Source organism: Thunnus thynnus, chromosome 19 (genome assembly GCF_963924715.1).
Source record: "Thunnus thynnus chromosome 19, fThuThy2.1, whole genome shotgun sequence".
NCBI lineage: Eukaryota > Metazoa > Chordata > Actinopteri > Scombriformes > Scombridae > Thunnus > Thunnus thynnus.
In genome coordinates this window covers 12,327,764-12,354,112 of record NC_089535.1, presented here as the reverse complement: position 1 = coordinate 12,354,112, position 26,349 = coordinate 12,327,764, and the positions used below count along the sequence as shown (strand labels likewise).

Here is a 26,349-nt window from a genome sequence, read left to right as displayed (position 1 = left end):
AGAGAATTATTACCCAACTCTGCAGTTCCCCTTAGCTTTATGTAGTGTTTTAGCATCTTTTAGCTCTGTTGTTAGGGTTTTACAGCACACTACTTCACTCCACTCTACACTACCTGCTCAGCACTAAACAACAGACAAAGTTAGTGAATGGCTGGTGAACATAATGGAGCACTGAGCAGCTGAAGAGCTAGATATGTTTCTCATGAGTTCACTCATCAGAGCTAAAAGGAGAATGAATATTTAATTTACATTTTCACAGATTTCAAATGAATGACAAGGTTGCATCACATCTACAGGATGTGTTTGCAAACACATATCATGTCAACTTTCCAAGGTGATAATATGTCAGTGCTGTGTTTACAGCTCAGCACAGCTGCCACTGAGTAGACAAATAATCACTTATAGCAAGAAATTAGCCATGTGTAGCTTTTTGTCAAATATGACATCTGTCATGAGCCTGTTGCTATATGTTTATTACAGGTTTGTTCAGCGCAAAATGCTTTCTAATTATGTCATGCATATTGTTCTTTGTATTTGAGATATTGTCACAGAAGAATTGTTGCTTTTGCAAGGCCTTTTGTTTTGAAGCTGTTTCCTCATCGGACCCCCAGAAACCCCACAGAGAACATCAGACTGCGTTACCTCCAACAGCCCCTGTGGTCTTACTTTTAGCTGCATTGTGTACTTGCATTGTCTTACTGCTTCCTCAGAGGATGTCCCATTAGAAATGCTGCAGGCATTCCTTTGTGTGTGAAAGTACACACGCACACACAAAACCAGACACGACACGGCAAGGACCACTCTGTGTGTACCAACAGTGGGCCTTGAGGATCATCAGGGGGGTGACTACGTAAGTAGTAACAGAGAGAGGAACCCAGAAAGGACTGCAGGTGAAAAAGTCAGGAAGTCACACCTCAGGAGGGTTGAGGTTCAGGAAGTCGTGTGTACACACACACACACATACGTATTTAACACTTTGTCTGCTTGGTGCAAATGTACAAACAAACCGAAAATTGTGTGCTTGTCTCACACTCTAACTGACGGCTGAGATGAAACACCATTTTATTTTCAACAAGAGTGTGTGTGTGGTTGGATAGTAACACTTAAGTTCAGTGGTGTACTGGACCGTTAAAAAAATCCATAAAGGTTATACCGGCCCTGTCTGTCTCTTTACCGGCTCTCTCTGTGTGCTTTGAATTCGGGGTGTGCTTGAGAGCGTGCTGTGTTCATGTTCTGGGGCTGAGTTCACTGGCCAATCACAACCAAGTTATATACTGGACATGTATACACTCCCCGGGCCAGTCCCAGCGGGTAAGTCCAGGGCCGAATTTCTTTCCCAGTACACCCCTGGTTCCTGACACCTGACTTTTTTAAGGTTAAAACACATATAATGTGTGATATATGTTTTGTATCTATCCTCAATGATCAAATCTTCAAAATTCATATTCAAGTGTAGAGAGGAAAGTCTAAATAGCATATCCTGTCAGCATTTGTCATCTATTTAGGGGCATGACCTGATGAATGTAATTCCAATATTCACTCTGTTTTAACTCCTGAGGGTAACTGTTGCTAACTGTCATGACTATTGTCTTTCTCATTCATTTTGCTCAGTCTGCCCCTTTGTCCTGTCTCCAGCCTCTTTTCACTTCCCCCCTGCATTATTTATTGAATTTTTCATTCCTGCCATTCTTCGCCTGTCCACCAGATGCCGGACTTTCTCACCTGATTCCCTCTCCAGGCCTGCTCACCTGTTGCCACTCCCTCATTATCCTCACCTGCTGCTCACTATCCCATCAGCAGCAGTAGCATATATACCAGTCCTCTGCCATACATTTCCTCCTGCAGGTTCACCACTGTTGCCACGTGCCTTTGCATTCGAGCCATCTCATCCTGTTACCTGTATTCTAATCCTGATCACCTGTTCTGTCTGTATTCTGTAGTTTTTGACGTGCCTGCCTGCCTTGCCCTCTGGACCTGGTGCCTGTTTGGACTGCCTTCCTGTTACCGATCTGTAAGCCTGTCTTTAGATATTGATTTATTTAAGTGCTTTTCATTTACCTGCCCTACCTTGGTGTCGCATTTAGTTCCCTTTTGCCTCGTTCTGCACACATGTGACAGTTAACTTTGTTTATCTACTATTTGGTGCTGGGCAGGTTGTGTATCGCGTGTTTATCACAGCTTTTTGTTTTTACTGAAAATATGTCCTCGCAGTGGTTGCCACTGGTGAAAGGGAACCAAAACTGTTAAGTTGCAGCCTGTAAAATCAAAACAGCAAGCTTTTCTCACGGCAGACAAACACAGGTGTTACTAATGACATCAACAATGTCCCAGCAGTGTGACAGTGGGCCAGCATGCACAAGATGTAATCATATGTTCTCATCAGTTTGAAAGGCACAAAAAGATGAGAATTCTCTGTAGGTTCATTAGTTTAAGGGACAACTTTCACATTACACATGGTCCTCTGACCCATTGTTAATATACAAATATTGATTAGAACCGCTTTAGGCAAGTTTGATAATGTTACTTGATAATATTTGCATGTCACATGCTGTATGTCATCCGGATCTATTTTGCTGGGATTGTGTCATGAGCTACTTTTTTACTGAACTGAATGAGAATTATTGCTTGTTACTGAAACTTAATCCTCAAACTCTGATCAATTTTTTTTCTGCCCTTTTTTTTTTTTTTTTGATTAACCTGAAAGATAAGTTCTCTTCAATATGCAAAGTACTTTATATTAAGATCTTTGCAACCAGATAAGACTGACAGTGACAAAAATAAGAACAGATGCGTAAAGATAAGAGTAACTCCTGCAAAGCTTTTCTTTATTTAATTACTTCCTGTGACATTCTGTGAGTCATTGTCACTCCATTACTGAGTAGGTGCACAGTTTATCACAACAACTCATCACATCAGTGAACCCTTTGCGGAAAATTAAATGAACCACCAGGAAGCAGCTGCTGCAGACCTTTTCTGCCCCACATGAAGGATGTGGTTTGCACTCTACGTGTGTCCCATAAAATGATTCCACCGCAGTGTCTTTAGTCTATGTCTTCATTTTATCTTGCTATTATTTCACCAGGTGTTTTTAGAAGAAGGAAAACCTCTTCCACTGAATATAAAATATATTTTTATGACTAATTTATGATGGTGCTTATTAATGTGTAGTTAGTCATTAGCTTTTAAACTAATTTGAACCGTATATTTCACTGTAAAGGAGTCACTGAAGTCAAATTATTTTTTGACTTGCTGCTGTAGAGATCAATCTTAACTCTATAGTGCCCCCCAGAGGGATAAAGTCATATTATTAAGGTGGAAGCATTTCTAATATGTCCATCTTATATTCAGACATTGATTTGAGCCACTTCAACATCAATTTTAGACATTCATTCACTACATATTAAGTGTCACATGGTATATCAATTTAGATAAACATACATATTCTTTTTTTTAATATGAAGTACAAACAGGGTTGGTTACAGTACCACTTGTTTTCCACTAGAGGTCAGGGCGGAGAAACAGACAAGTACTACATGAGTCAAAACCAATGAAATTAGCATTTAAACACATGAAAAAGAGTTGAGTGATGAAACCAAAACTTTGGAAAAAGTAATTTCACCTTCTTTGCGGTAATCATGCGTTTACTGTAGAGTATCAATAAACTCTCAGTCAATGTCATAACTACACCTCTGTGAATGCTCTGGCTGTAAAGACTTGCTTGGCAGACTGAATGAGTCTCAGCAGCATGATCATCACTATTGTAAATATCAATTATTGATACCACCTCTTTAAACCACATTATTGTGCAGGTTGTTTAAAATATTATTAATGTAAAGCCTTATTTGTTGTACACCTTTCTGTGGGAGAAAGAAAAACATCTTAAATTCCCCTTAATAACCTTATTAAGTCATTACTTAAATGTATCAGTATTGAAATGATATTTATAGCTCACGTATATTGTTGGTTTGAATCTTTTCATCCTATGACTCACTGTGAACTCACTAAAAGACCAGAGTGGATTTATCTTAAAAGGTTTCAGTGTTTAGAGGTTTTGATCATCTGTTATATTTTATTTATTCAGACACATTTATCAAATAAGATGTGACGTTAATCAATCACAGCTAGGTTCTCCTTGTCTGCTTAGCTGTCTGTCTGTCTCCCTCATCCTCCATCATGGTGAATGAAATCTTCTACAACCTCATTAATGACAAGAATAATACTTCATACATAGTGTAAGACACAAAGTCAGTGTTGGCCTCCGCTGCACCAACATCGCAGTAAATACAACCTATCAGTCTCCAGTTCTGTGGTCTTATTCATGTGGTTACGAACAATATACAAGGTAGTGGCTGGTAGTGTTGAGTGCCCTCTTTAATGCACTCATTTACTTTATAAAACTAATTTTACTCACCTTTTTATGCTAATATAGACATTAAGTTATCGTGTAGGTTAGCTTCTTGGACATAAGAAGACTTTACAGAACAACAATCAAGCTTCTTAAGATAATCATGCAGTTAATATTTAGGATAGGAAGCTGATAACATCTACTATATATATATACTTATCTTGCTGCATGCTCAGTGGCATAACTATACCTCTCAGGGTTTCTGGCATCTACAGTATGTGACTCATTTGGACAGATGTCTTTCTCTGTTTGTGCAATCAATATGTGGAACTCATTGAGCACAGAACTCAAATTGGAAAGTTGAGCTTTTAAAGGATAGGTACACATTTTTTCTGTCTGTCTTAAAATAATAACCACGTGTCCATATGAACACTGAAACAGGCTTTGCTTGATGCAATAATTTCTTCCGTTCATACTGGCTGTGAGAGGTTTCTTCTTCTTCTTGTGCTTCAACAGTTTGAGTTAGTCAAATCAAGTGGATATCTTCCAAAGTTACTGTCTTTTTAGTACAAAATTCTGTTATCTACTACTATCCCTCCACTGCAACTCGGCACAGAAACACTGTGTGTAAACACAAAGAGGGAATTTTGTACTAAAAAGACCGCAAGCTAGCTTTGTTGGCCCATGGTCCATGCTATATACGTGTCCCTATAAAAACAAACATTAGATAAAGTAAAAATATGAATTACCCTGGGATTGACGTGAGCTACAACAAAAATAAGAAAGTAACCCAATTAGTAATATTACCTACCAGTTCATTTACCACTAAAACGCTTTGCAGAGGAAGCATTAGTTTTACACAAAATGCAAAAATGTAAGAAAATTATCTAAGGAAAGTGATTAAATGCAGATCTTTACACAAAACCCACTTTATATTTATTACACACCACTGTCACTTTGTCCAAACTGTAAAGAAAACTGAAAATCAAATTTCTAGTTTTCAAATATCAAATAATTTTCGGTCTATCTACTATGTTGATAATAAAGGCTGATATTCAAACACACACTACTGGCAAGGACCTTTACTGACATAATTTTATTTTGTTTCTCCTAACTCTAACCATCACAACCTCACTTTGCAAAAATGTCGTCATTATCAAGGTCCAAAACTCAAATTGGTCCTCACAAAGGTAGAAGGATAAGATCACACACACACATACACACACGTACACACATACACTAGTAATTTTAAGGAAATAATACTCCCAGACCAAAACGAAGTTCAACATTTAGTGTCTTTATAAAACAGATTTGCAAAATATAGCCAAGGCTCATTCATTTAAATACGCATAAATAGCAAGAAAATACTTTCCCATTTCAATTCAAATAATTTTTGAACTTCTTTATACACAAATCAGAGATGAACATTATATGAAAAATGGGGCCGAAACCCTCTTGATTTGTTGCAGCCGAAAAACACAAGCACAAAGCTGAAGCGGCAGTTGATTAGTCAGAAATATACATCCTCTGAAGACACATAAACATTAAAACAAGTCTTATTCAAGTCTGTGAAATATCAAAGTACACATCTTTGGATGGATGCCTCAAAGTCTTTTTAAGAGCAATATATGTTTTTTTGTTGTTTTTACATCATCAGCAACGCAACCGTAATTAACACCACCATGGCCAAAAGTTTTTCTATTTACAATAGTGCAGACAAGGAGCTTAAATCAGAACAAGGCAGTGGAAGGATAATTATACATTATAAAATATCCTGATTTTTTTAAACTTCAAGTGGGTTCCTTTTGTTTTGGAATATTATTAAATAACCACATATATCCAGGACATGTGCCAGACTACGTCCTGCTCTAATTCAAACCATTTTTAATGTTTTTTTATAGTACTGATCCATCTTTTTAACACTTAAACACAGCTATCCAAAATTAAACTCACTGTGAATTGTTTGAATGAAGGCTTATTTATTTAATTTAATTAATTTGTCTCCACTTCATTATGAGACTGAAATGTTTATGTTACAATACCAAACATTTTTTGATTGGGTTTGTACATGTAATCACGTGTTTTACATTCATCATAGTCACTAATTTAAAAAATGTATCAATTACAATGTTCTGGATGTAGATTTATGTCTTCTTGCATATTAAAACTTTTTAGTATAAAAGCCTCATCTCGTCTTGCTTCAGAGGGCATAGTGGAGTTTGAATTAATAGTATTTACCTTGTAGATAAATAATGCAAATAATATATATATAACAGCATTCAGATATGTTTTCCTCATTAGCAGTGTCTCCTCTTACTTAAATGCTATCAAAGTATTTGTAAACATTCACAGGGCAGAAATAATTATTTATTATGAAATCTGTGAAATTATTTAATTGGACTGTCCCCGCCCCCCCAAAAAAGTCTGTGTCATTGCTGCCACATCAGCAGGCTTCAAAAGGTTCATTGATCTCACTCTTTCACTTTTTAAAAAGGTGCTTTAGCTTCCTAGAGCAGAACAGACACAGAGATTAAAGAGACTTTCTTTCTTGTCTTGTCTTTCTCTCTCTCTCTCTCTCTATCTCTATAGGCCAGAATTCATTTGGCTGGCTCAGGGATGGGTGGAGCACACTCCAGTCTCATGGTCCAGGGGTCAGAGGTTGCAGCATAAAATGGAGAGTGGGTAAGCACTTCTTCTCCAGCGAGGGCGAAGGCAAACACTCCCCTCTGCCTCCCTGCTGCTGTCTTCTCCTCCTCTGCGACGTGCTTCCCCTCTGCTCGCCGTTCCTCCCTGCCCTCCCTGCCCACACCGTCCACGCTCTTAAATCCCACACCCCTGTTACCGAGGCCGAGCATCTCCCCAAGTCCGTGACTCTTGACTCCCTGGTATGCAGAGCTTAACCCGTTCTCCTCAAACCGGTTAGTAGCAGCAGGTGGGGGGCACAGGAAGTTGCTAGTGGGTGTCGACCGCCAAGCAGCTGGCTTTCGTCCCCGCCGGGGACGGGAGATGCGGCAGCTCTGCCTCTTGATGTGTCGATGTAGGTGGTCAGACCGTGTGAAACTTTTGTAGCAGTGCTCACACTGGTACGGACGGACGCCCGTATGGATACGCAGGTGGTTCTTCAGGTCGTAGTTGTGGACAAACTTTGAGTTGCAGTGGAGGCAGATGTAGGGGCGCTCACCTGTGTGCTTCCTCATGTGGATCTTGAGTTTGTCTTGTCTGGGGAAGGAACAAAACCACATGTTTTCAAATGTTGTGGGTGGAAAATGTGCCAAAGAAGGAGGATGTAAGTGAGTGAGATATCACTAATGCAGAGCGGAGGGGCTTTCCACTTAAAGCTCTTTGATATTCAGATGAGGTGAAAACAGATTAACCTCAGTCATGAGAGCATGGGGTATTTTTCCGTTAACCTTGCTGTTTCACACAACCTGTTTCTTTGTAGTGAAAACACACAGAAAAACGAAGATCTCAAGATGATCTCTGTGTGGTTTATTGATATTAAACATTTGTACAAAGTATAAATGGTGTGATAAGAAGTGTTGCTTCACATACCTGGTGAACCGTACTTCACAGATAGTGCACATGTACGGTTTCTCTCCCGTATGCGTCCTCATGTGTCGCGGCAGTTTCCCAGCCCCTTGGATGACCTTGTTGCAGATTGGACACTGCTGCGATGCTTTGGGCTTCATCTTCCTCTCTTCCTCCAGCTGCCAGGGAGGGAACAGTGCCCCCAGGTGGGATGCGGAGCTCAGGAAGCTCAGGTACGACCGGAAGTCAGCTTCATCCTTAATCGGACCCAGAGGGTGACCCTCTGATGGCACTGACCCAGCGTTCATGGTGCTACCCAGCCCCGAGCTGACAAACTCCTTCAGGAAGTCACCGTGGAGCAGGCTGGGCGGGACTTCCTCTTTCAGCTCCTCCTTTATGATCTCTCTTTTCACAGCTAGGTCGAGGGGCCTGGAGGCCTCGAGCGGTGCGGGTGTTGGAAAGGCATGGAGGAGCCTGGTTTGCGGTGAGGCTCCTGTGTGGGGATGCTGGTGATGGTTGGGGTCCAGGAGCTGTTGCGGGAAGGCCGGGAACTCGGCAGCCCACATAGAGGGGTAGAAGCCTGGGAGGAGGGGAGAGAAGTTGGCCCTCCTGTCCAGTGTTGACATACGGGGGTACAGCCCCTCCTGGAGGAGAGACTCGATGGAGAAATCCTTCAAAGCCCGACTCTCCATACTCTCCTGCAACACAAGATGACATTATGACCTTTTCAAACCTAGGAGTAGTCTTCCTTTTTGCCTTGAAAATACAAAGAGCACAAATAACAAAATGTCTAATGAACTATACCTGTTTTCCTCTCATGTTGTCTGGAGACTGCGACTGGGACTCTCTGTGCAGATCAAACTGCTGGTGGTACGTGGAGGTGCTGGGAGGCGGCGAGTCCTCCGTCCCCAGAGGCGTCTGCTCCCCCCTGCTTTCCGACGACTGCAGCGACCTCTCGCTGACATTGTCCTCCTCCTGCTCATCTTTCCTCGAACCCACGTCCTCCTCCTCTTCCTCCTCCTCTTCTTCCTCCTCCTCGTCTTCCTCTTCCTCCTCCTCGTCCTCTTCCCCTTCCTCCTCTCTCCCCCCACCGCCACCACCCCCGCTGTCCATGATCTCCAGGCAGACGTTGATGATGCAGGGAATCTCCAGCATCTGAGCGGCGTTCAGGATCTCTTTGACGTTAGACGCCGTCACCGTCAGAGTAGAAGTGTAGGCAAACTCCAGAATGGCTGTGAGACACTCCGGAGCGACAAAGTCAATTTCATACACGGCCGCCGTGTGATGACGGCCGCCGTCAGTGGTGGCCACTGTGAAGAGCTTCTTGAAGTACTGGCTGCAGGCGGCCAGAACGGAGCGGTGGGTCCGGTACTCCTGGTCACGGACGATGAGGATGACATCGCAGAGCAGGCCATCACGACGCTGCTCATTGAGGCTGCAGAGGACGTCGCTGCTGTGATTGGGGAAGGGAATCCCAATCAGGTCCTCCTCTCTGTGATGAACCATTCTCCGCTCTCTGCCTCTCTTGGTTATCTAGATAGAAGGCAATAAAAATGAACTGTTTAGTGACAGTTAAATAAAAAGGTCAACCTTAAAAAGACATCATTATATATTTTCCTTTTACTGATTTACTGATTTACTGAGTCTTTTATTATTATACCTATACTTCCTGTTATCATCACATCTGGCAGAGTTTGTTTTTATGAAAAATGACAGAGACTCATTAAACCCATTTAACAACCGCAGTTTATAAAAAGCCATTTTAAAGGCATTTTAAAGCAGAGAGTAGAGAGTAGAGATTAACAAAAATTAGGACAGAGAAAGACAGGAGTTCAAGTTTTCAGGCTGAACGCAAACCAGGGATGTGTTTCAGGGTCAGTAACTTAACCCCTAGGCCACCATTGTGCCCTTCTTAACGCAGTTTTGAAGGTATTTTCATAAACCTTAGACACTCTTCTATCCATAAAATAGTCTGCTGCACATAAAAAAAAAGTTGATTTAATTCAATAAAGTGAAGTGACATACTATATATTTCCTTGTTCATTTTGTATGACACAAGAAAACAAAAAGGAGTGATTATGTGTGAAAATGTAAAATAACAGGAAATAACGCTAATATAAGATAATATAACTGATAATAAAACATTGGTTTGTACAGATCAAGAGTTGTAACTTGGGGAACAGGTCAATAATTATTTTTATTGTGCAGCGGACTGAATATTTTTTTGATTTCAGATGGTGAAAACAATCTTTGAGGATTCTGGAAATATGTGATAAAATTTGTTAGAATGACCTTCTGTATCATCAGGGGTTTATCTTTCAGGAAAGCAGGTGCTTACCTCTGAATGTAACACATGATAAGAAAACTGATTAATTTCAACAAGCCCTGTTTGATTTCCTGTTGGCATTTAATCATTTGTCTCATTACGTGTTCTTCACTATGACACACAGCAGTGAATAATACTTTTCTTAATGTAAGTCTATACAATATTTGGTGTCTTGCTCCCTCAACAGTCGAAAGGTCAGTATCATAAACTCCACTTGAGTTTTAGAGGGATGCAGCAGCACCTGCGACTGATTATACTGAGGAGGAAGTGCCATTACGAAGCTGATGAGGGCATGTTAAAGTAAATAATGAAACTGGGTCACAAAGCACTGATTTAAAGCGAGCAAAAAGAGCGACAAGTGTTTCTTGTCTGGTGCCTCGTTCTCACACCTGTACCTCATTTTGAAATGTGAGTGTCACGGACAGTAAAGCAGCATCCATTCATTAGATGAAGGACTTTAAAAAATGTGATATTTGAATACGAGGAGGCTCTTCACTGAAGCTGATATTGTTAACACAATGAGCGACAAACTCGCTTTATGAAAATATACTGTAGGCATGCTTGTTTGTGTGCCATCTGTGCAGCAAAGGCAACAAGTGGTAAATACAGCATGTCTCATTTTGAGCAAACATCACATCGGGTAATATTTATTTTTGAATGTGCTATCACGATTTCTTGTTGGAACGTGTTGCAACTGTGTGAGTTAGGGAAACCCATCATCTTGATAACATGAATAAGACTGTTTGGCTTTTTTAGATTTTTTTTTTTTTGCCCCTGTTTTACACTCAAACACACAATGAGATTTAATGATAAAGAAAATGAGAATTGTCCATCTCTTTTTTTACAAGATACATGCATGAAGTAAGCTGATACTTTCATTTGAACAATACAGTGTGTGATTGGGATGTGGTGAGAAATGAAGAGAACGACAAAAGAGGTCAGATTGTGCACTCGATAGGCCTACTGTATCCTGTCAAAATGCTTAGTGTGCAGTCTATTCCCCCTACACTCATTTGATTACAGCACTGTGACGAACAGCTCGATAGAGCAAATCTCTGCTCACTTGGTGGTTTTCTTAAAATCTTCATTCCACAGCTTCCTGAGTTCCTACCTGTTGATTCACTGTGCTGTTGTTTACAGTTACAGTGACAAAACTTCCTCTGGCAGTCTGCTCATTCATTCACATCTATGAATAGAGCTTAAACTTAGCCGTCTACACTCGGTGGTCACTGGAGGCATGTGTAGAAAAATACTTTGAAGCAGCCCCGTTCACCACAGCTGCATTGTTGACTGGCTCTAAATGGGCCAGGACCGAAGCCACACAGACTCATACATATACACACACACACACACACACACCCTGAGTGTCTCATTTTCTCGTTGGTGCTGCAGCGGATCACACCAGAGGAGGGAGAAAAAAAAAAAAACTATTTCAGAAAATCCCATAGTTCACCTGCAGGTATATAACTTGGATACCAATCTTACATGTAGTTTATTCTTGTCGATCTTGTTGCTAGGTAACTGTTGCTATGTTCATGCTATTGATACAGTGTGGACATAATTAAAATGTCTATAGAGGGGGTGGTGCTATGGGATATAGGCCCACAGACCCACGCAGCTACCTCGGTGGGAAAACTGGAACAAAAGAGCAACAGAGTGTCAGTGTCCAGGCCAAGTGATGAGATAGTGTATTTAAAATAAAAATAATGAATGAAAGGGAAAAAAAAAATTCTCTCTGTATTCAATTTCAAGTCTCACAGTGTAGAATGAACTCAGAGCACAGGTAACAGACACTACATTAAAACTTCTGCCATTGATTCTGTTGTGTCCTCTGAAGATTGATGTTGCTCCCATAAAGAATAGAACGATATCCTTTTTCTATTATATTTCACACCACATGTACAACATTCATAAAAGTAATAGCCTGGGTAAAAGGTGAGAGAATCTCCAGTGAGAGAGTAAGGGAGAGATCAGATGGCCCTAAAAGTTCCCTAACAGGTTGCACAAACACCAGTGGAGGGGCCCCTCCCTGTAACAGCCTGCCAAGGCAAACAATAGTGCAGAGCTTGGCACAACACCGAGTGGATAAGAGGGAGAGAAAGAGAGCAAGTCTGACTGGGAGGGCTTGGCGAACCCACTGTCATTCGTTTGCTCTCGATCCATCCCACCCACTCTTGGAACTATGGGCCACGTGCTGCTGTTGCTGTTTGTTCTCTTGGTGCCCCAGCGAGCACCACTCCCCTCTGTTCCCACTGTTTGCCTGCCACTAGCTAGCGCTAGCTCTTAGCGGCCGGCCCCTAATTACAATGTGGAGAGGATCTAAAGAGGATGTGCCACATAGACAGGGAGGGGAGGAGGGCACAGCTTTCCCACCACAAGGTCCTGGAGCGACATTTCATCAGCCAAACAGCCTTAACCCTTTACACCCCCCACCACGCCCCCCCCCCCACCCCCCCACCTCCACCCCCGACCCACAAGAGCAGCCAGGGTGGGGACGCCTTGTGAAAGGGCTCTGATAATTACTGTTCAAGTCATTTCGCTCCATCGTACTCTCCAAGCAGAGTCATGGAAAGAGAAAGTTTTTTTTATGGACCCAATAAATGGTTGTCAGCCTGTAACAACCTGCCAGTACTGAAAAAAAATAAATAGTGAAAGTCATATTTTGTTGCAGTCATCAGCTGTAGCATCTACTTCTGTTTATCACACAAGCATCATACTGCTTCACACTGACAGCAGTATCAACTCAATTATCAAACTGACCTCTAATGTACAGTCTTGCCTTTCTTTCTGTCTCTCCTTCCGGCTGCCTGTACCGGCCACGTCTCCTCTCATGCTTCACTTAGTCACTAACACTTTCAACTCAGCACTCCCACCCCAAATTATGTGTCACCTCCATTCAATGTCGTCTTCCTCCCAAGAACTTCATCTGCTTTCCGGGCTCTGACCACCACCACCACCACCTCCTCCTCCTCCTCCTAATCATTCTCCTCATCCTCCTTCTTCTTCTTCTCCTCCTCCTCTTCCTTTCTCGTTCCTCTTCCCCCTGTTGCAGCTGTATCATCATTATGTCCAGAGTAGAGCAGCTAACTTGTCCCCATCCCTGACCGCTCAGGCCACAAATCAGCAGCTAATGTCCATCTCAACCCTTGTCACAGGCAGACACTCATTTGGCCTGTAAGCTACAACAGCTAAAGCCTAGTTTATCCCTGTCAGGCCAGTGCATCCACCTGACCCACATGCTAAATCACCAGCAGCCAAAGTTTTCCCTTGTCACCAACTGCCCATAGCAAACAACTGCTAAACAACTGTCACAGATGGACAATTGCATGGCCAATAATTTATAGTATTGACAACCAAAATTCACCCCCTCATTAAGAGAAGACATTCATTTGACCTACTGTGTAGGCTAGTCCATTATCACCAGTGTAACACCGGTGCACCTGTTTCTCTAGGAGACTCTTCCTCAGTTGGCGTTTTTAAATGAGTGCCTGCAGTTCATGTATGGAGCACGATTGTCTGGAGCTTATAGGTCGCATAGGGAGAGTTTTACATTTTTATCTTAATTGCTGTCACTTCCAGTGGTGAGCAGGACATAATAATGCCGCTTAGACAACATGGATTGTGTATTTATCTGTGTAGTAATGATGAAATGTCAGAGCCAAAAGTGAGCATTTAACTGCACAAGTTGAGGCTTGTTTGGAACTTATTTATGTGGACTTTACAGAGTTTGGTGCACATTCATACCACATTTGCACTGCACAACAAATAGGGTTTAAGGAAATGAGTGTGCAGCCATATACATTTTTAATGTAAGTATAGAAAGACTTAAAATAAATATTATTACCATTTTGGTAGAAAATAAGCCCACAAGTTCAACAAATTTCTGCAAATCTTGCAAAACAAACCACTCTTTAAACAACAGAGGTGTACCAACTCACTGTTATATTTAATTATTCATTAAGATTACTTTAGCAACTGGTCATTGATTTATGCCTTTAATTACTGTGGAATTTGTATTTATTAGAAGTATGATAAGTAAACACTGGACTGGTCTTAAGAGCTCTGGAGGCCAATTTAACCCACTTTGCCCCTTCAAGAGCCTTTTTGCGCTAAGTGTCATCTCTTGAGCCTTCAGGGGGGCCCACAGCTACACACCATTATCTCTCTCACCCCAAAGTAAACAAAAGTTTACGGTTCACTGCTGAATATCACTTCAGTGATTAAGAATGTTGCTTCCAGACCCTTCGCTGTGAAACAAAGGACAGATTATTTCTTTTTTTTTTTTCTGTGTCTTTGTTTTTCTCTGAATAAAGACCACCAATTGAACAGAGGAAGGTTGTATTCAGTACCACAAGTGAGGCGAGGATGATACAATGTAAAATTAGAAAGCATCCTTTTCTCATTGAAGCAGGAGTGTTTTGCGGTTTTATCATTTAGCCTCCATTAAATTGCTGCTAGGCTTCTTTATTTGAATTCTCCTAACATCCACAAATGGCGCCCTTAAAGAAAGGGTCCACTCGCTACCATAATATATTTTAAATAATTAAAAAACAAATACGTAAAAGTTTCTGGGCACTCTGCCTTGAAGAACAAAAGTTATTACACACTAGCAGGTGTACTGACTGGAGCTAATGAGATATAATCAGAGTTACAATATGTGATTAAGCAAACATGTCATTGGTATGACAGTGATCTATATTAAATTACCTGTCGCTATTTTTGAGTCTGTTGAGTGGGTGTGTAACCACATCCACTCTTATAAAAGGACTAGATAAATGTTCCACTGTTTGATAAATCAGCAGCACAATACAGTACAGAGTATACACTGATTCTATGTTACATTTTTACATGTAGATAGATTCTCTGTATTTTATTTCATATTCAGGTATACTGCATTTTTAGGTTTTTTTTCTTTTCATTTTTTTAAAAATGTATTTGTGTGAATCATTTGAATAAATAATAATGCCATGAGCACAAACACATCGCAATGCCTGAATAAAAAACAACTGGTAAACAAATATAATTGTAATATTGGTCATGGTATTTAGTAACTACATGAGGTAAGAGGTCTATAAGCTGACTGACAACAAGCTGCTTGTAAACAATAATTTACAGCTCAGCCTTAAATCCACAACATGTTTTTTAATTTTTTTTTCTCCACACTCCCAAATGTCCCCTTTAACTTTTTTTGAATTACCTGAGCATTTCTCCTGGAATTAAAGGAGAGTGACATATAGATATGGAATATCAAAAACTGAAATGTGTAATTACTGTTGGAGACAAAACACATACTTAAGTCTACTAAAACTACTATGTTTAACATTTCCAAGATGTGCTGTGATGCTATAAACGCTCGTGCTATTTCCAGCGTTTTATAGCACAATATTTACACCACAAGCTAAATAATTACACGAGTCATTGAGTGACTTTATTGACCTGTTTGCACCTTGTCAGGCCTTTATGATCTAAAGCAGTAGGCTAAGCCTCACATAAATAGGTACACTAACTGATGCACGTGTGCACACTGTAACATAACGCACAAGTGCGAGCTTGTTCTCACACAAACACACTCTGAAACACTGTGACAAATTATTACGGACATATACGAACAGACACACACCCATGTGCATGTTCCAAAACTCTGGCATCCACATAAATTCACACATGTCTTGATACGTTCCCCTGCATTCCACAGCTTTCAGCAACCATCACCTACCGTACCTTCAGTTTCTCGATTCCCCTCACGTGTCTTTGTATTTCCAGACTACCAAGAGGCTCTGTGGATCCTTGCTTGACCTCTCAGCATTGCCCTTTTTTAATGGAAACACAGCTGCCTCTCTCTTTGCCAGTCTGTCAATCAGTCAGCTAAGGCAGTCAGTCCATTCACAAGCTCCTCACACTGGCCACGGATGCCCATTCACAAAAATAAAAAATAAAAATAAAAAATAAAAAACACCCAGAGTGGAATATCCAGTGGAGGGAAGCAAAAGCAGAGCAGCAGAGGAGAGCAGAGTGTGATTCTTGGGTCTGTCTGTGTAGCAGAGTGGCTAGTGTGGAGTTTAGAGTCAGGCTCACTGTTGTGTGTGGCTCATGTAGGACGAGCTAGAGAGTGAGAGGAAGGGAGGGAGGGCAGCAGCACTGCGCTGTGGAGATGTCACACCACTAGTTTTTATAGCAGGGTGGGTAGCTGGAAGATAATAATACCCCATCCTCCTCCACAACACAAGTTTAAGCGCACTGTGTAATAAGCCCATGGCGCAGACACCCTCTGATTTAGGTCAGACAAAATGAATTTTTAGTTGTGTTAGAGTGGATTTTGGTATAAAGGGACCGGGGCAAAGAAACTCAAAGGGGTTGTTTGGGGAGACTGAGGGAGGGTTAAAAAAAAAAAAAAAAAAAGGAAAAGAGAAAAAGAGAGAAAAGTTGGGAAACTATTTTGTGCACCTCTGTTGGTTTGTCTCAAGCTGAGATGAGGAGATGTACAGGACTAAAAGTAGTAATACACAAGCAGAAACACAACTGCAACTTAAAGCTTGTTAGTTTCTCTTTTACACCTGTTAAAAAAAGTGAGTCCTGCTATTCTCTTTTCCTGTTGTTGATATAATTCCACTAAAAAATAAATTCCAATTTAACTTTGAGAAACTGTAGGGTAAGAGACAGGAGATAAGGTACACTGGGCACGCTGGGCATTTCCCCCCCCCCAGCCCCAGTAAATTCTTATTCACACCCTGGGTTCAGAATCCTATTAAACCGACTGATTCAGTCAATGGTGCTAGATTGAGAGGAAATATCGCTTAAAAGCTGACTACATGTGAAAGAGAATTAAAACCACAGATGCTCTAAAATACCACGTTACCGCTTACTTATTTTCTCTTTTGTTAAAACGTCTTTTTGTAACCAAGGTTTCAAAAAGCAGGTTGCGGAGAGCAGAAGGCCAACGTTAGACTCCTGTTTTGAGTCAGAAAGCGCTGAAGCAGGGGAACAGTTGGTGAGCACACCACCACCTCGGTCTGAGTAGAGGAGGAGGAAGTTTACGCAGAAATGTGTAGAAATCAGATATACATTGGATGTATAGACGAGGAACCATGTTAGGCTTCTTGTTTTGGGGAGATTTTCACCGTCAAAAATTTGTGGCAAGCAAAAAAAGAGAGCAACACAGTTCATGGCAGCAAAACTAAATGGCAAGGAAGAGTGACTTACAAAGCCACATCCTACGTTGGGTCAAAGTGTTTCTGTGTTTGTAGCACAGCAAGAAACATATAGAGAGGAAGATGAAGGGAGAAAGAGTGTTTCCTTTGCCTTCACAGACAGGCTAAACTTTTTACTATGACATAGTACATTCATAGGATCTGAAACAGCTATTGGGTGAGGGAAGGTTTCCTGTATGACATAATTTGTAATACTTTTTTTTTTTTTCAATTAAGCTCGCTTACAGCAGGAAGCACACACCGCCTGAGTGATATATTTTCCTCTTAAACACTTCTTTTTTTGTGTGACCTCAAAATATTCAAAGTCGTGGTGCAGATGATAAAACTAAATTTAATGATCTAACATACAATTAAGAGCAAATCATAGCTTATCTAATTCATAAAGGTAGAATATGCAGTGAGCCATTGTTATTTTAAGTGGTTACTGGACCTTCCAATCTACTAAAATATTTCTAACCATCCATAAATCTTAACCGACAATCAGGCTGTGAAAGCAGTCAAATTGTGTCGAGTTAACCTACACAAACAAGTAGACATCAGAGTGTACATCAGACTGCTATGCCCACTTCCCCCTGGGGAAAACATGGACCAAAGCAAACCGCAGCCCATGCCCTGGTGGTTTACACTGTTTTGTAGAGGGTGAGAGCTGAGGCCAGCTCACATTGGCATCTAGTATATATAAACAGGGTTAGCCACTAACTGCTAACAGGCCAGCCAGACAGCCAGAAAAACAACATTTGCCATCCTATAGGATCGGCTATCTATTCTAAACACGTCGCTGCCGTCATAGCAACACTGTAAGTGGTACCTGTGTGGATTGCTTTGTTCTAAACTCAATGAAACTGCAGGCTGTTGTACTGCAAACTGTCAGAGGCCATGATTGACACAGACCAGTGGTCTAATGGGGTAGCTATACTGCACATTGTGTAAAATGCACTGCTCAGTTTATGGTATAGTTTCAAGTGTCTCGGGCCAATTAACAGGCTGTTTAATTTAATCACAGTGTAGCAAGGCTGAAAGGCAGATTCATGTTGTGATTATGCTATTGTAATACATGAAATCAATTTTATTGTTGTCTGAAAAACAAGAAAATGCATCTTGGTGTTTCAGGATCAAATCTATATTTCTGCTGTATAATCATCAGGCTAAACATTGGATCCTTTCCATTCCTCTCCTTCTATCCTCTCTGAGTGTAAGCTTACACCGAGAAATGACAAGTCTTGTCTCTCGGTCTGAGTGCAACAGTCACAAGACACGAGGATTCAAGGGGCTGAGTAATAGTCATCTGTTTTGTCTGTCTGGCATGTCAACGTACCTGTTTACTGCCACCTACTGCGCCCAGCAAGATACACGTACCAGGGCACCAGATTGGCACTTTGGAGGGGGGATGGGGTGTGAAGCATCATTACATGATGATCATGGACACTTTGATGCTGTTCTCAGCTTGGCTCACTGTGAGCAGAAGTCTATCATAAGAATACAAACTTGTTTTAAATCTAATCTTTCTCCGTCTCGTAGAAAAGTAAGAACTCATCAAATTGCAGCAGCACTTTAGCCACTTATCATAGAGCATCAGTGTTGCATGTGTGTGTTGAACACAAGGACACACTAACTAACAGTCTCATCATTATTATAAATTCAGTTCCCTGAAGGTGAAGACGTTCTAGCCTTGGATGCTGATCACTTAATACTGTTAATATTATTAAGTCATAGAAAACGTTAAAACCTAAAAGGTTTTTACCCTCTCTTGCTTAATGTAAAAAGCTCCATTGAGTGATTCCAGACTGCTAGACTGTCAGGCAGCAACCCTATCACTGTTGTGTGAATAATCCACCTTCCTACACAGGCACATGGCTGTATGCATTCTCATATACACACATAACCACAAGCCCCAAGTCATATTCCATATTCAAACCTCCTCTCGTTTATTGTGCATAGTGTGTTACTACTTTCAAAATCACTGAGCTGTTCAGTTATCAGCTGAACATTTAGGAAAGAAAAAACAGGACGTGTGACTAGCACACTTGTGGCTCTGTGAGGCTGTACTTAGACACAGCCATGCACTAAATGCTAACATCAGCATGTTAACATGCTTGCAACGACAATGCTAATGTATTGATGTTTCGTAGGTATAACGTTTACCATGTTCCCCAGCATGCTAGCATTCACTAATTATCACTAAATGGCAGCCGAGGCTGACAAGAATGTCATTGTTTTGCAGGTATTTGGTCATGAACTAAAGAATTTTGACCTGATGATGGCGCTAGTTGGTACAGTTCACCCTGATGGGAACATGCATGTGCTTGTGTAACATCCGATAGTTGCTGAGAAATTTCATTCAAAACAACAAACGTCAACCTCATGATGGCGCTAGAGGAAATGTCAGGGGATCTCCAAAGTCATCATGATACATCTTCTTAGAACCATAAATGTTTGTACAAAATTTTGCATCAAAAGAAGTGGAGATATTTCAAAGGATAAGCGGAAGCTTTGACCTGCTGGTGGCGCTACATTAAAAGTTGGGGGTTCACCAAAGTCACAGGGACCATGAATGTCACTACAAAATTTCATAGTAATCCATCCAATAATTGTTGTGATCTTTCAGTCTGGATCAAAGCGGTGATAGACGTTATCATTCATTCAGCTAATAATACATATTTAGATAATAAGACATAATTTAAAATGACTTGATAGCTCCCGAGCATTCACCTCTGACACTGTTTTGATAAGTGTGCAGTAATTGCATTGGAGTTGCAACATCGACCACAAAATTGGTTAATGTTTACTTAACAAATAACATGTTCAAACTGTTAAAATGGTTTCTGTCAATTCTTCTAACAACAAAAACAAAGTGGAGTTTCAGCTAAATCTCAGATTGCTGTTGACTAGAAAAGCTCACTGTATAGAACAGGTTTAAAATGATGTAGCAATGTTTGCATAGAAAAATAACATTGAAAAGGAGTTTACGGAAGTACTTAGTTGCCCTTCCTTGGATTAATAACTGTACAGTCAGACAAATACAACCAGCCCAGCTTGTGCCCTTTACCCTGGTGTCTGGAAAGCCAGGTGTGGCCTGGTGGAGGAGAGACGCAGGAAAGGGAGGCAGTCATCCCCCCAAAGTTCAGAGATAGAGCAATGCAGCAGTCTACACCCCCTGCCTCCAGAAGTCCAAGGACAGGGACATACACACACACACACACACACACACATAGATGCAGTGTTGCTCAAACACAAAGGGAGGCTGGAATCTGCGCAAACCTACTGTACACTCACACAAGCAATAATTCACTCTGCCTCGCTCAATCGAAGACAAACTCTCAGACATGCTCGCACACACTCACACACCCATCTGTCATTGCAAGTGAGGTCATTAGAACTCACCTTGGAGCATGCCATCCGGGTGAATGAGGTGAGGGCGTTTACTTTCTGCTGGCCTGTCTGTTTGTGCTTTAACTTTCTCATGTTTTGTCTTCTTTTTCAAACATTCTAATCAGTATTGGAAGCTTTGCCAGAAGGGAGGTAAAGTACACAAGCTGCATATTTAGAGCTGCGAGTTACAGTGCTTCACAGACGGCTGTAATATGTTGCATGAACCACAATGACGGAAAACAAGAATGTCTGTGGTGATGTTTTGCCGAGTATGAAACATGATTATTCTTTATGTTTAAGGCCACTCTTGACATTTTTGATGTTTTTTGTTCTCACTACAATATAGAAATTTATTCTGGACCCAAAACTGCAAACAAAATGTACATGGAGTCAACCCTCCCTCTGCCTCTGAATGTATCTCAGTATTGTATTGTGTTGTGTTCATTTGATTGGCTTGGTGTGAATATTTGTGTGTGTGAGCGCGTCTGTGTGTTGGGAGGGTCGTGGGGTGAATGAGGACAACTCCTTATGGTGATAACGAGAAGGAGGCCAGCCTTGGTGGGACAGCCTCTGTCTGCCCTCAGGTAGTGTGTGTGTGTATGCATGTTTGTGTGTGTGTGTGTCAGCAGGAGAGCCCTAGGGCACTCTGGCACCTCCTAATTAAAACCAGACAGGCTGCAGGGCAGGGGAGACAGATGCCTGTCATGACACACACACACACACACACACACACACATGCACGAGATGGCGGACCACATTCAAACACATGCTCACAAATATACAAGTGTGTTGCGCAGGTCAACTATTCTTGGACTCACACCCAAACTCATCCCACCCACTCAGGTATCACAGAGGTAAGTAATCTGTATCTCACCGAAATCAGCCAAATGACAAAAGAGAAGCAGTGAAATCAACACAGTGGTGAGACAAAGAAAATGTGAACCTACATGTATGTTTTTGTTAACTAGCCTGTTTCTCAGTTTCATGAGTGAATCCACTACTTGTTTTTAAAAGATTAGCCTAAGGTTAAGACCAGTTTAGCTAATTAAAAAAAAAACAAAAATGAGTCAGTGAACTCTCATCGATTTTCTTACCACCTGAAAACCTACTGGATTAGGACCAACTTGTTCATTAATGACACACACAAGCGTACGCTCACTCACACACACACACACACACACACTTTCACATGCAGTCGTGACCCATAGTAGCTTCTAGACTGACACATCTATCCTTCCCCCCAGCACACAATGAGACATGATTGTGCTGAATGCGTGTTACCTGCAGACTCTGTCACATTTTATCTCCGTTCCCTCATGTACGGCCCAGAGCTGCAGGCAACCACATATAGTACTTAGCAGGCTAACTGCTGTTTGTCTGGGGTGGGTGGGTGGATCAAGGCATGCTGCTCTCCTTTCTCTCCCAGTGATTAGATAGCATAAGCAGGCCAGCTAGCCTAACCCACACACTCATGTCTCTAAAACTGCCATCCAGCCCTGCTTTCTCTCTCGCTGCCTCTCACACACAGGTGGGTGGACCCACTTATTCAACCCAGATCTTTCTTTTAGACATTATGAAATTGTGCTCTGTTTTTTTTTCTCCCTTTCTTCTCTTCTTCATTTAACTCCCTAATGCTGAATGACATGCGAGCTCTTTACCATTAAGTAGAGCTTTCGTTTTCTAACTTACAAGGTCATCATTTTTTGCCTGATTGCCAAGCTGGGAATCATGTCTCTTTGCATTTGTCACTAAGGTGGGTTGCCAGTGGTTACAGGGGGCCTGTTGTCTATAATCTAGGTAACATTCAGGAAACACCCACAAATTTGTATGTGAAATGCTTTGTTGAACAACCACATTACAAACTGTGGCTGACACTGACATTTCAGATGTTGAAATGTATGACAAATAAATATTTCTCTGATGACTGTGACCCTGCTAAGGAATATAGAAACCGCTGCAAGACACATTTCCACTCTGATATATAGTGCTATCAGAGGTGACTCAATACGAAAGAGAATCAAATAAAACACTGCAATTAGGTAAGTCTTTAAAATAAACAATACTTCAAAAATAATGTTATGTACTGATGTGAATATTTAATTTTTTGCAGGGATTGCCATGCAAATCTTGTTTTAAGCTAATTTCTAATATTGCAAATGGCATTTAGTTGTGCTGTGTGCTTTGTGTTAAGGTGGAAGCTAAAGAGTTAGTTTGGGGCCTGATGTGCTTCCAGGTGACCTAGTTGTTAAAGTGTGTGAACATAATCAGTCACTTTGTTAACGGGAAATGCTGAAAAGTGAAGACAAGCAGCAGCAGCAGCAGCGAAAGAGAGGGAGGAGGAGAGGAGGAGAATGGTGGAAATTGAGAAATTGTAAATGCAAAGGAAGAATATAGCTTGAAAAGCAGAGAGGGTGCGATCGAGCCGACCTCTGGGAGTGCGAGCGCCTGCCTCCCTGACTGCTTTGTCGTTTGAGCCAGGCGCTGTGTTTCGTGAGGAGCGCAAAAGTACACAAATCCCACAGAAGGAGCTTTTTTGGCAGGGCTCGGGCCTCCCACCCACGGCAGCCTCTTCAAGCCTCCTCCCATCCTCTATTCATCTGTGAGGGGCGGCTTACTCACCCAGCCCAACTCCACACAACAAAACCTGGACCTCAGTCCTACGGAGGAGGGCGGGCACGCACACATAAACACGCACAAATGGCTACTCGGCCATTGTAGACACACAAACACCCTCAACCTGAATGCAAGCTGGGTTTTAGAGGGTACACCGCATATGTCCTCACGACACCTCGGTGATTGGGTGACATTTTGTGGCAGAGATTGTCTGAGCAGGATTTGAAAACACTAAAGCTGATTTTAGACAACTGTGACAAGATGACATGTGTGTCATAGGAGGTTAAAATCAGATTGTGTATCCCTGTGTAAATGCTGTTACATGGGCATGCCCACACACTGTCAGGTGGGAAGAAGGCGTGTGGACTCATTCACTCTGTCAGTCTCGTAATGAACACGTTGCATCATTTTGCAATTATGAAGCCACATTCTCAATCGCTTGACACATTCATCCACTACGCTTAAGTCTCTCTTTCTCTCAATCAGGTACTTTACATGCGATTCATTTTTGTGCGTAATAAAAGGTCAATTTCCTTATAGAGTTAGTTGAATGTCGGCTTATCGTATCCTGTATGCTATAGGTGAGATTGTACAAACATGAATGAAATCTGCCTCGGGTAATATTTGTTAACCACACTGATGTAAGAGAGGCCTTATTACAAAAGACCAGCATGGATCAGGTTCAATTCAGATAATCCTGGAGAAAGATAAAGACAGACAGAAGGCTCTAGTTATGGTGTGTGACTGGAGTAGGTGTGGTACTTAACTTTATCCCTATCTAACCCCCTCTGTGACAGGAAGAGAGCTCTGTACTGTAGATGCTGCTTGCTTTTTTCATTAATGATGAAGGCTAATAAACATTTGAGGGTAAAGCACGTCTGTTTTGCAAGTTAAGAGTACACTTGAAGTAAAAGACATCTTTTATGAATCATCAATCATGTGTTTGCGTCTGAATTACTTGTCATTAATGTGATTCAACTAAAGATTATTTGCATTTTCGAACCACAACTAGAAACTGAGTGATTTATGAGCAACTGCATCTAGTTTATATACAATTTTAAATGTATAATCATTCACAGAACAGTTTCCATTAACCACCGAAACCTCTTCAGTTAAAACAATGTCATTCTCGCTAACAGGAAAAATGTAGGACACTTGACACAATTACAAATTCTGACACAATTGATTCTACTAATGGTTCAGTTACAGAATAATATCTCGGATTCGGAGAGAGAATGACGCAAGATCAGTATCTGATTGATCAGTGAGTGTGATATATTAACACCTTTGAACATTATGTTAAAGGTTAACAGTTAGTCACGCTATTCGATTGAGGGGTCACAGACAGGAAGAGTGAAATAATTTTGAATGTCACACCTCTGCCCCCACATCTGTTGCGCCGAGAAACAGAATATGGAGTTAAGAAAACAGATTACATCTGCGCGCATGATAATAAACGTCTCATCTGAGAATGAAAGTGTGTTTCAAGATGAATTCCTGGAGGACAGATGTCATCCTGCCCGCTTAGCTTATCACTGCCATGTCAATTAGAAACGTGAAATACCATACATTATATTTTAATTTTACTACCACTCGCGCTTGGTCTTGATGACAGAAGTGTGAGGATGAAAATGAAAATAAATGATATTGGGGGTAGAAATAATGCACAATAATTCATCATGTAGTTATACACGCTGCGGCTTCAATAACAAGTAAAAGAAAAGATGATATCAGTCTTTCAATGTGTTCCAGCTTTGTCATGCTTTCACTTGCTTCCTCCTCAGTGTGTGGCTGTTATGTGAAGGGGGAGGCTTTCACTGAGTGCACATCTGTTGCACACAGATACACGCAGGAAAGTTTCTGGACAGCTTCTGAGAATAACTGACATCCCTTTTTAACTGCATGTCCTGTTATAAAAAGTTTTGAGACGTGGAGCAATTTGCAACTTAAAATGGGAACACAAAGGAACCCGATTCTACAAAAGGTCAGCCATCCTTTATGTTGATTCTGGCACTCAGTAGGTAGCAGACAGCTCTTGCATGCTTTGAAATTTTGCCACAACACAGAAACTATGAACCACTCATTATGACTTTTTTGGAGGAGGATATGAGGAATAGTATTGCTATGAAATTTAAAAAAAACAGAAAAGAAATGAGAATGAAAGAGACAGTGAGATGTTACTGACCTTTTAAGAAGTGACGTTTTGATTTCAGTTCCTTTCTCGTGCACTCAGTCCTTGTCAGGAAACTCAACACTGTCTCCGCACTGGCAGCAGACTTGTGAAAGTGAGAGCGGGTGAGATAGAGACACGAGAAGCTCAAATTTGCTCTGAAGGTGTGTCAGTGATTTGGGGGAGTGAAAAGGTACCGTTCTACAAAACGGTTATCTAAGAAACACAACAAAACAAAAACTGCTACACCCACCAGCCTCAGCCAACACCCCTCCCTCCTTCTAAACCAAAAGTATTTGGCAGCGTTCCCTACAAGTCCACCTGTGCTTAGGGGAGGGGAGTGACACACACTCACACTCACAGGCCAAGCCTTGAAACGTGCTTGCGAGCTTGGACTGGGTGGTATGGTTATAGCTGGGAATAAACCTAACTGAGCTTTGGTGCTAGGACTGGAGGGTTGGTTGGCCTGACCAGTGCCTGAAGGTCTGGAGCCAGAGACAAGGTTGGAGAGCTGGGGGAAAAAAATCCAGCCAGGAGCAACGGCTGCAAAACTTAAGCACTGACAGAAAAACTGAGGCTGATGTGCAGCTGGATGACTGGCTGAGATTTCAAAAAAGGGTAGAGGAAAAAAAAAAAAATGGAGAAGAGGTTGCAGCAATATAATGCAGGGTTGAACCAGTGGGTGGGTCTTTGCCTGTGCCAAACAGGAGCTAGAGGGGTTCATATCAGGTATCGAACAAAAGACATATCAGGGGAGAAATGAAGAAAGGAGGTGTGATAGAGAGTTGGT

At 41.4% G+C, this 26,349-nt stretch overlaps 1 protein-coding gene and 1 long non-coding RNA gene across 4 annotated transcripts; one reads left to right on the top strand and one right to left on the bottom strand.

Moving 5' to 3' along the window:
• The first annotated feature begins 1,409 nt into the window (after positions 1-1,409).
• Positions 1,410-8,814, top strand: LOC137170939 (uncharacterized). The gene is made up of 3 exons (XR_010924686.1): positions 1,410-2,011; positions 6,935-7,027; positions 8,704-8,814. It is a non-coding gene; the product is annotated as an uncharacterized lncRNA (long non-coding RNA).
• LOC137170937 (zinc finger and BTB domain-containing protein 7C) lies at positions 5,427-25,771 on the bottom strand. Of its 3 annotated transcripts, none has more exons than XM_067574606.1 (4): positions 25,575-25,771; positions 8,678-9,406; positions 7,898-8,571; positions 5,427-7,564 (listed from the first exon to the last, which is right to left on the bottom strand). In XM_067574606.1, exons 2-4 carry the CDS (start codon positions 9,377-9,379, stop codon positions 6,943-6,945), a joined length of 1,998 nt encoding a protein of 665 aa, XP_067430707.1. In that variant the 5' UTR covers positions 9,380-9,406; positions 25,575-25,771; the 3' UTR covers positions 5,427-6,942. The 3 variants fall into 3 exon arrangements, with proteins under 3 accessions (XP_067430707.1, XP_067430706.1, XP_067430708.1); XM_067574605.1 differs by lacking the exon at positions 25,575-25,771 and adding an exon at positions 15,921-16,611; XM_067574607.1 differs by lacking the exon at positions 25,575-25,771 and having other exon boundaries at positions 8,678-12,304.
• Between the last annotated feature and the right edge of the window lie 578 nt (positions 25,772-26,349).

Excerpts from the sequence above, each read along its gene's own strand:
- LOC137170937 (XM_067574606.1), bottom strand. The coding sequence starts at position 9,379 with ATGGTTCATCACAGAGAGGAGGACCTGATTGGGATTCCCTTCCCCAAT. Across the intron at positions 8,572-8,677 it reads ACAACATGAGAGGAAAACAG|GAGAGTATGGAGAGTCGGGC; the intron begins GTATAGTTCATT and ends CTTGTGTTGCAG. Across the intron at positions 7,565-7,897 it reads TGTGAAGTACGGTTCACCAG|ACAAGACAAACTCAAGATCC; the intron begins GTATGTGAAGCA and ends TTCCTTCCCCAG.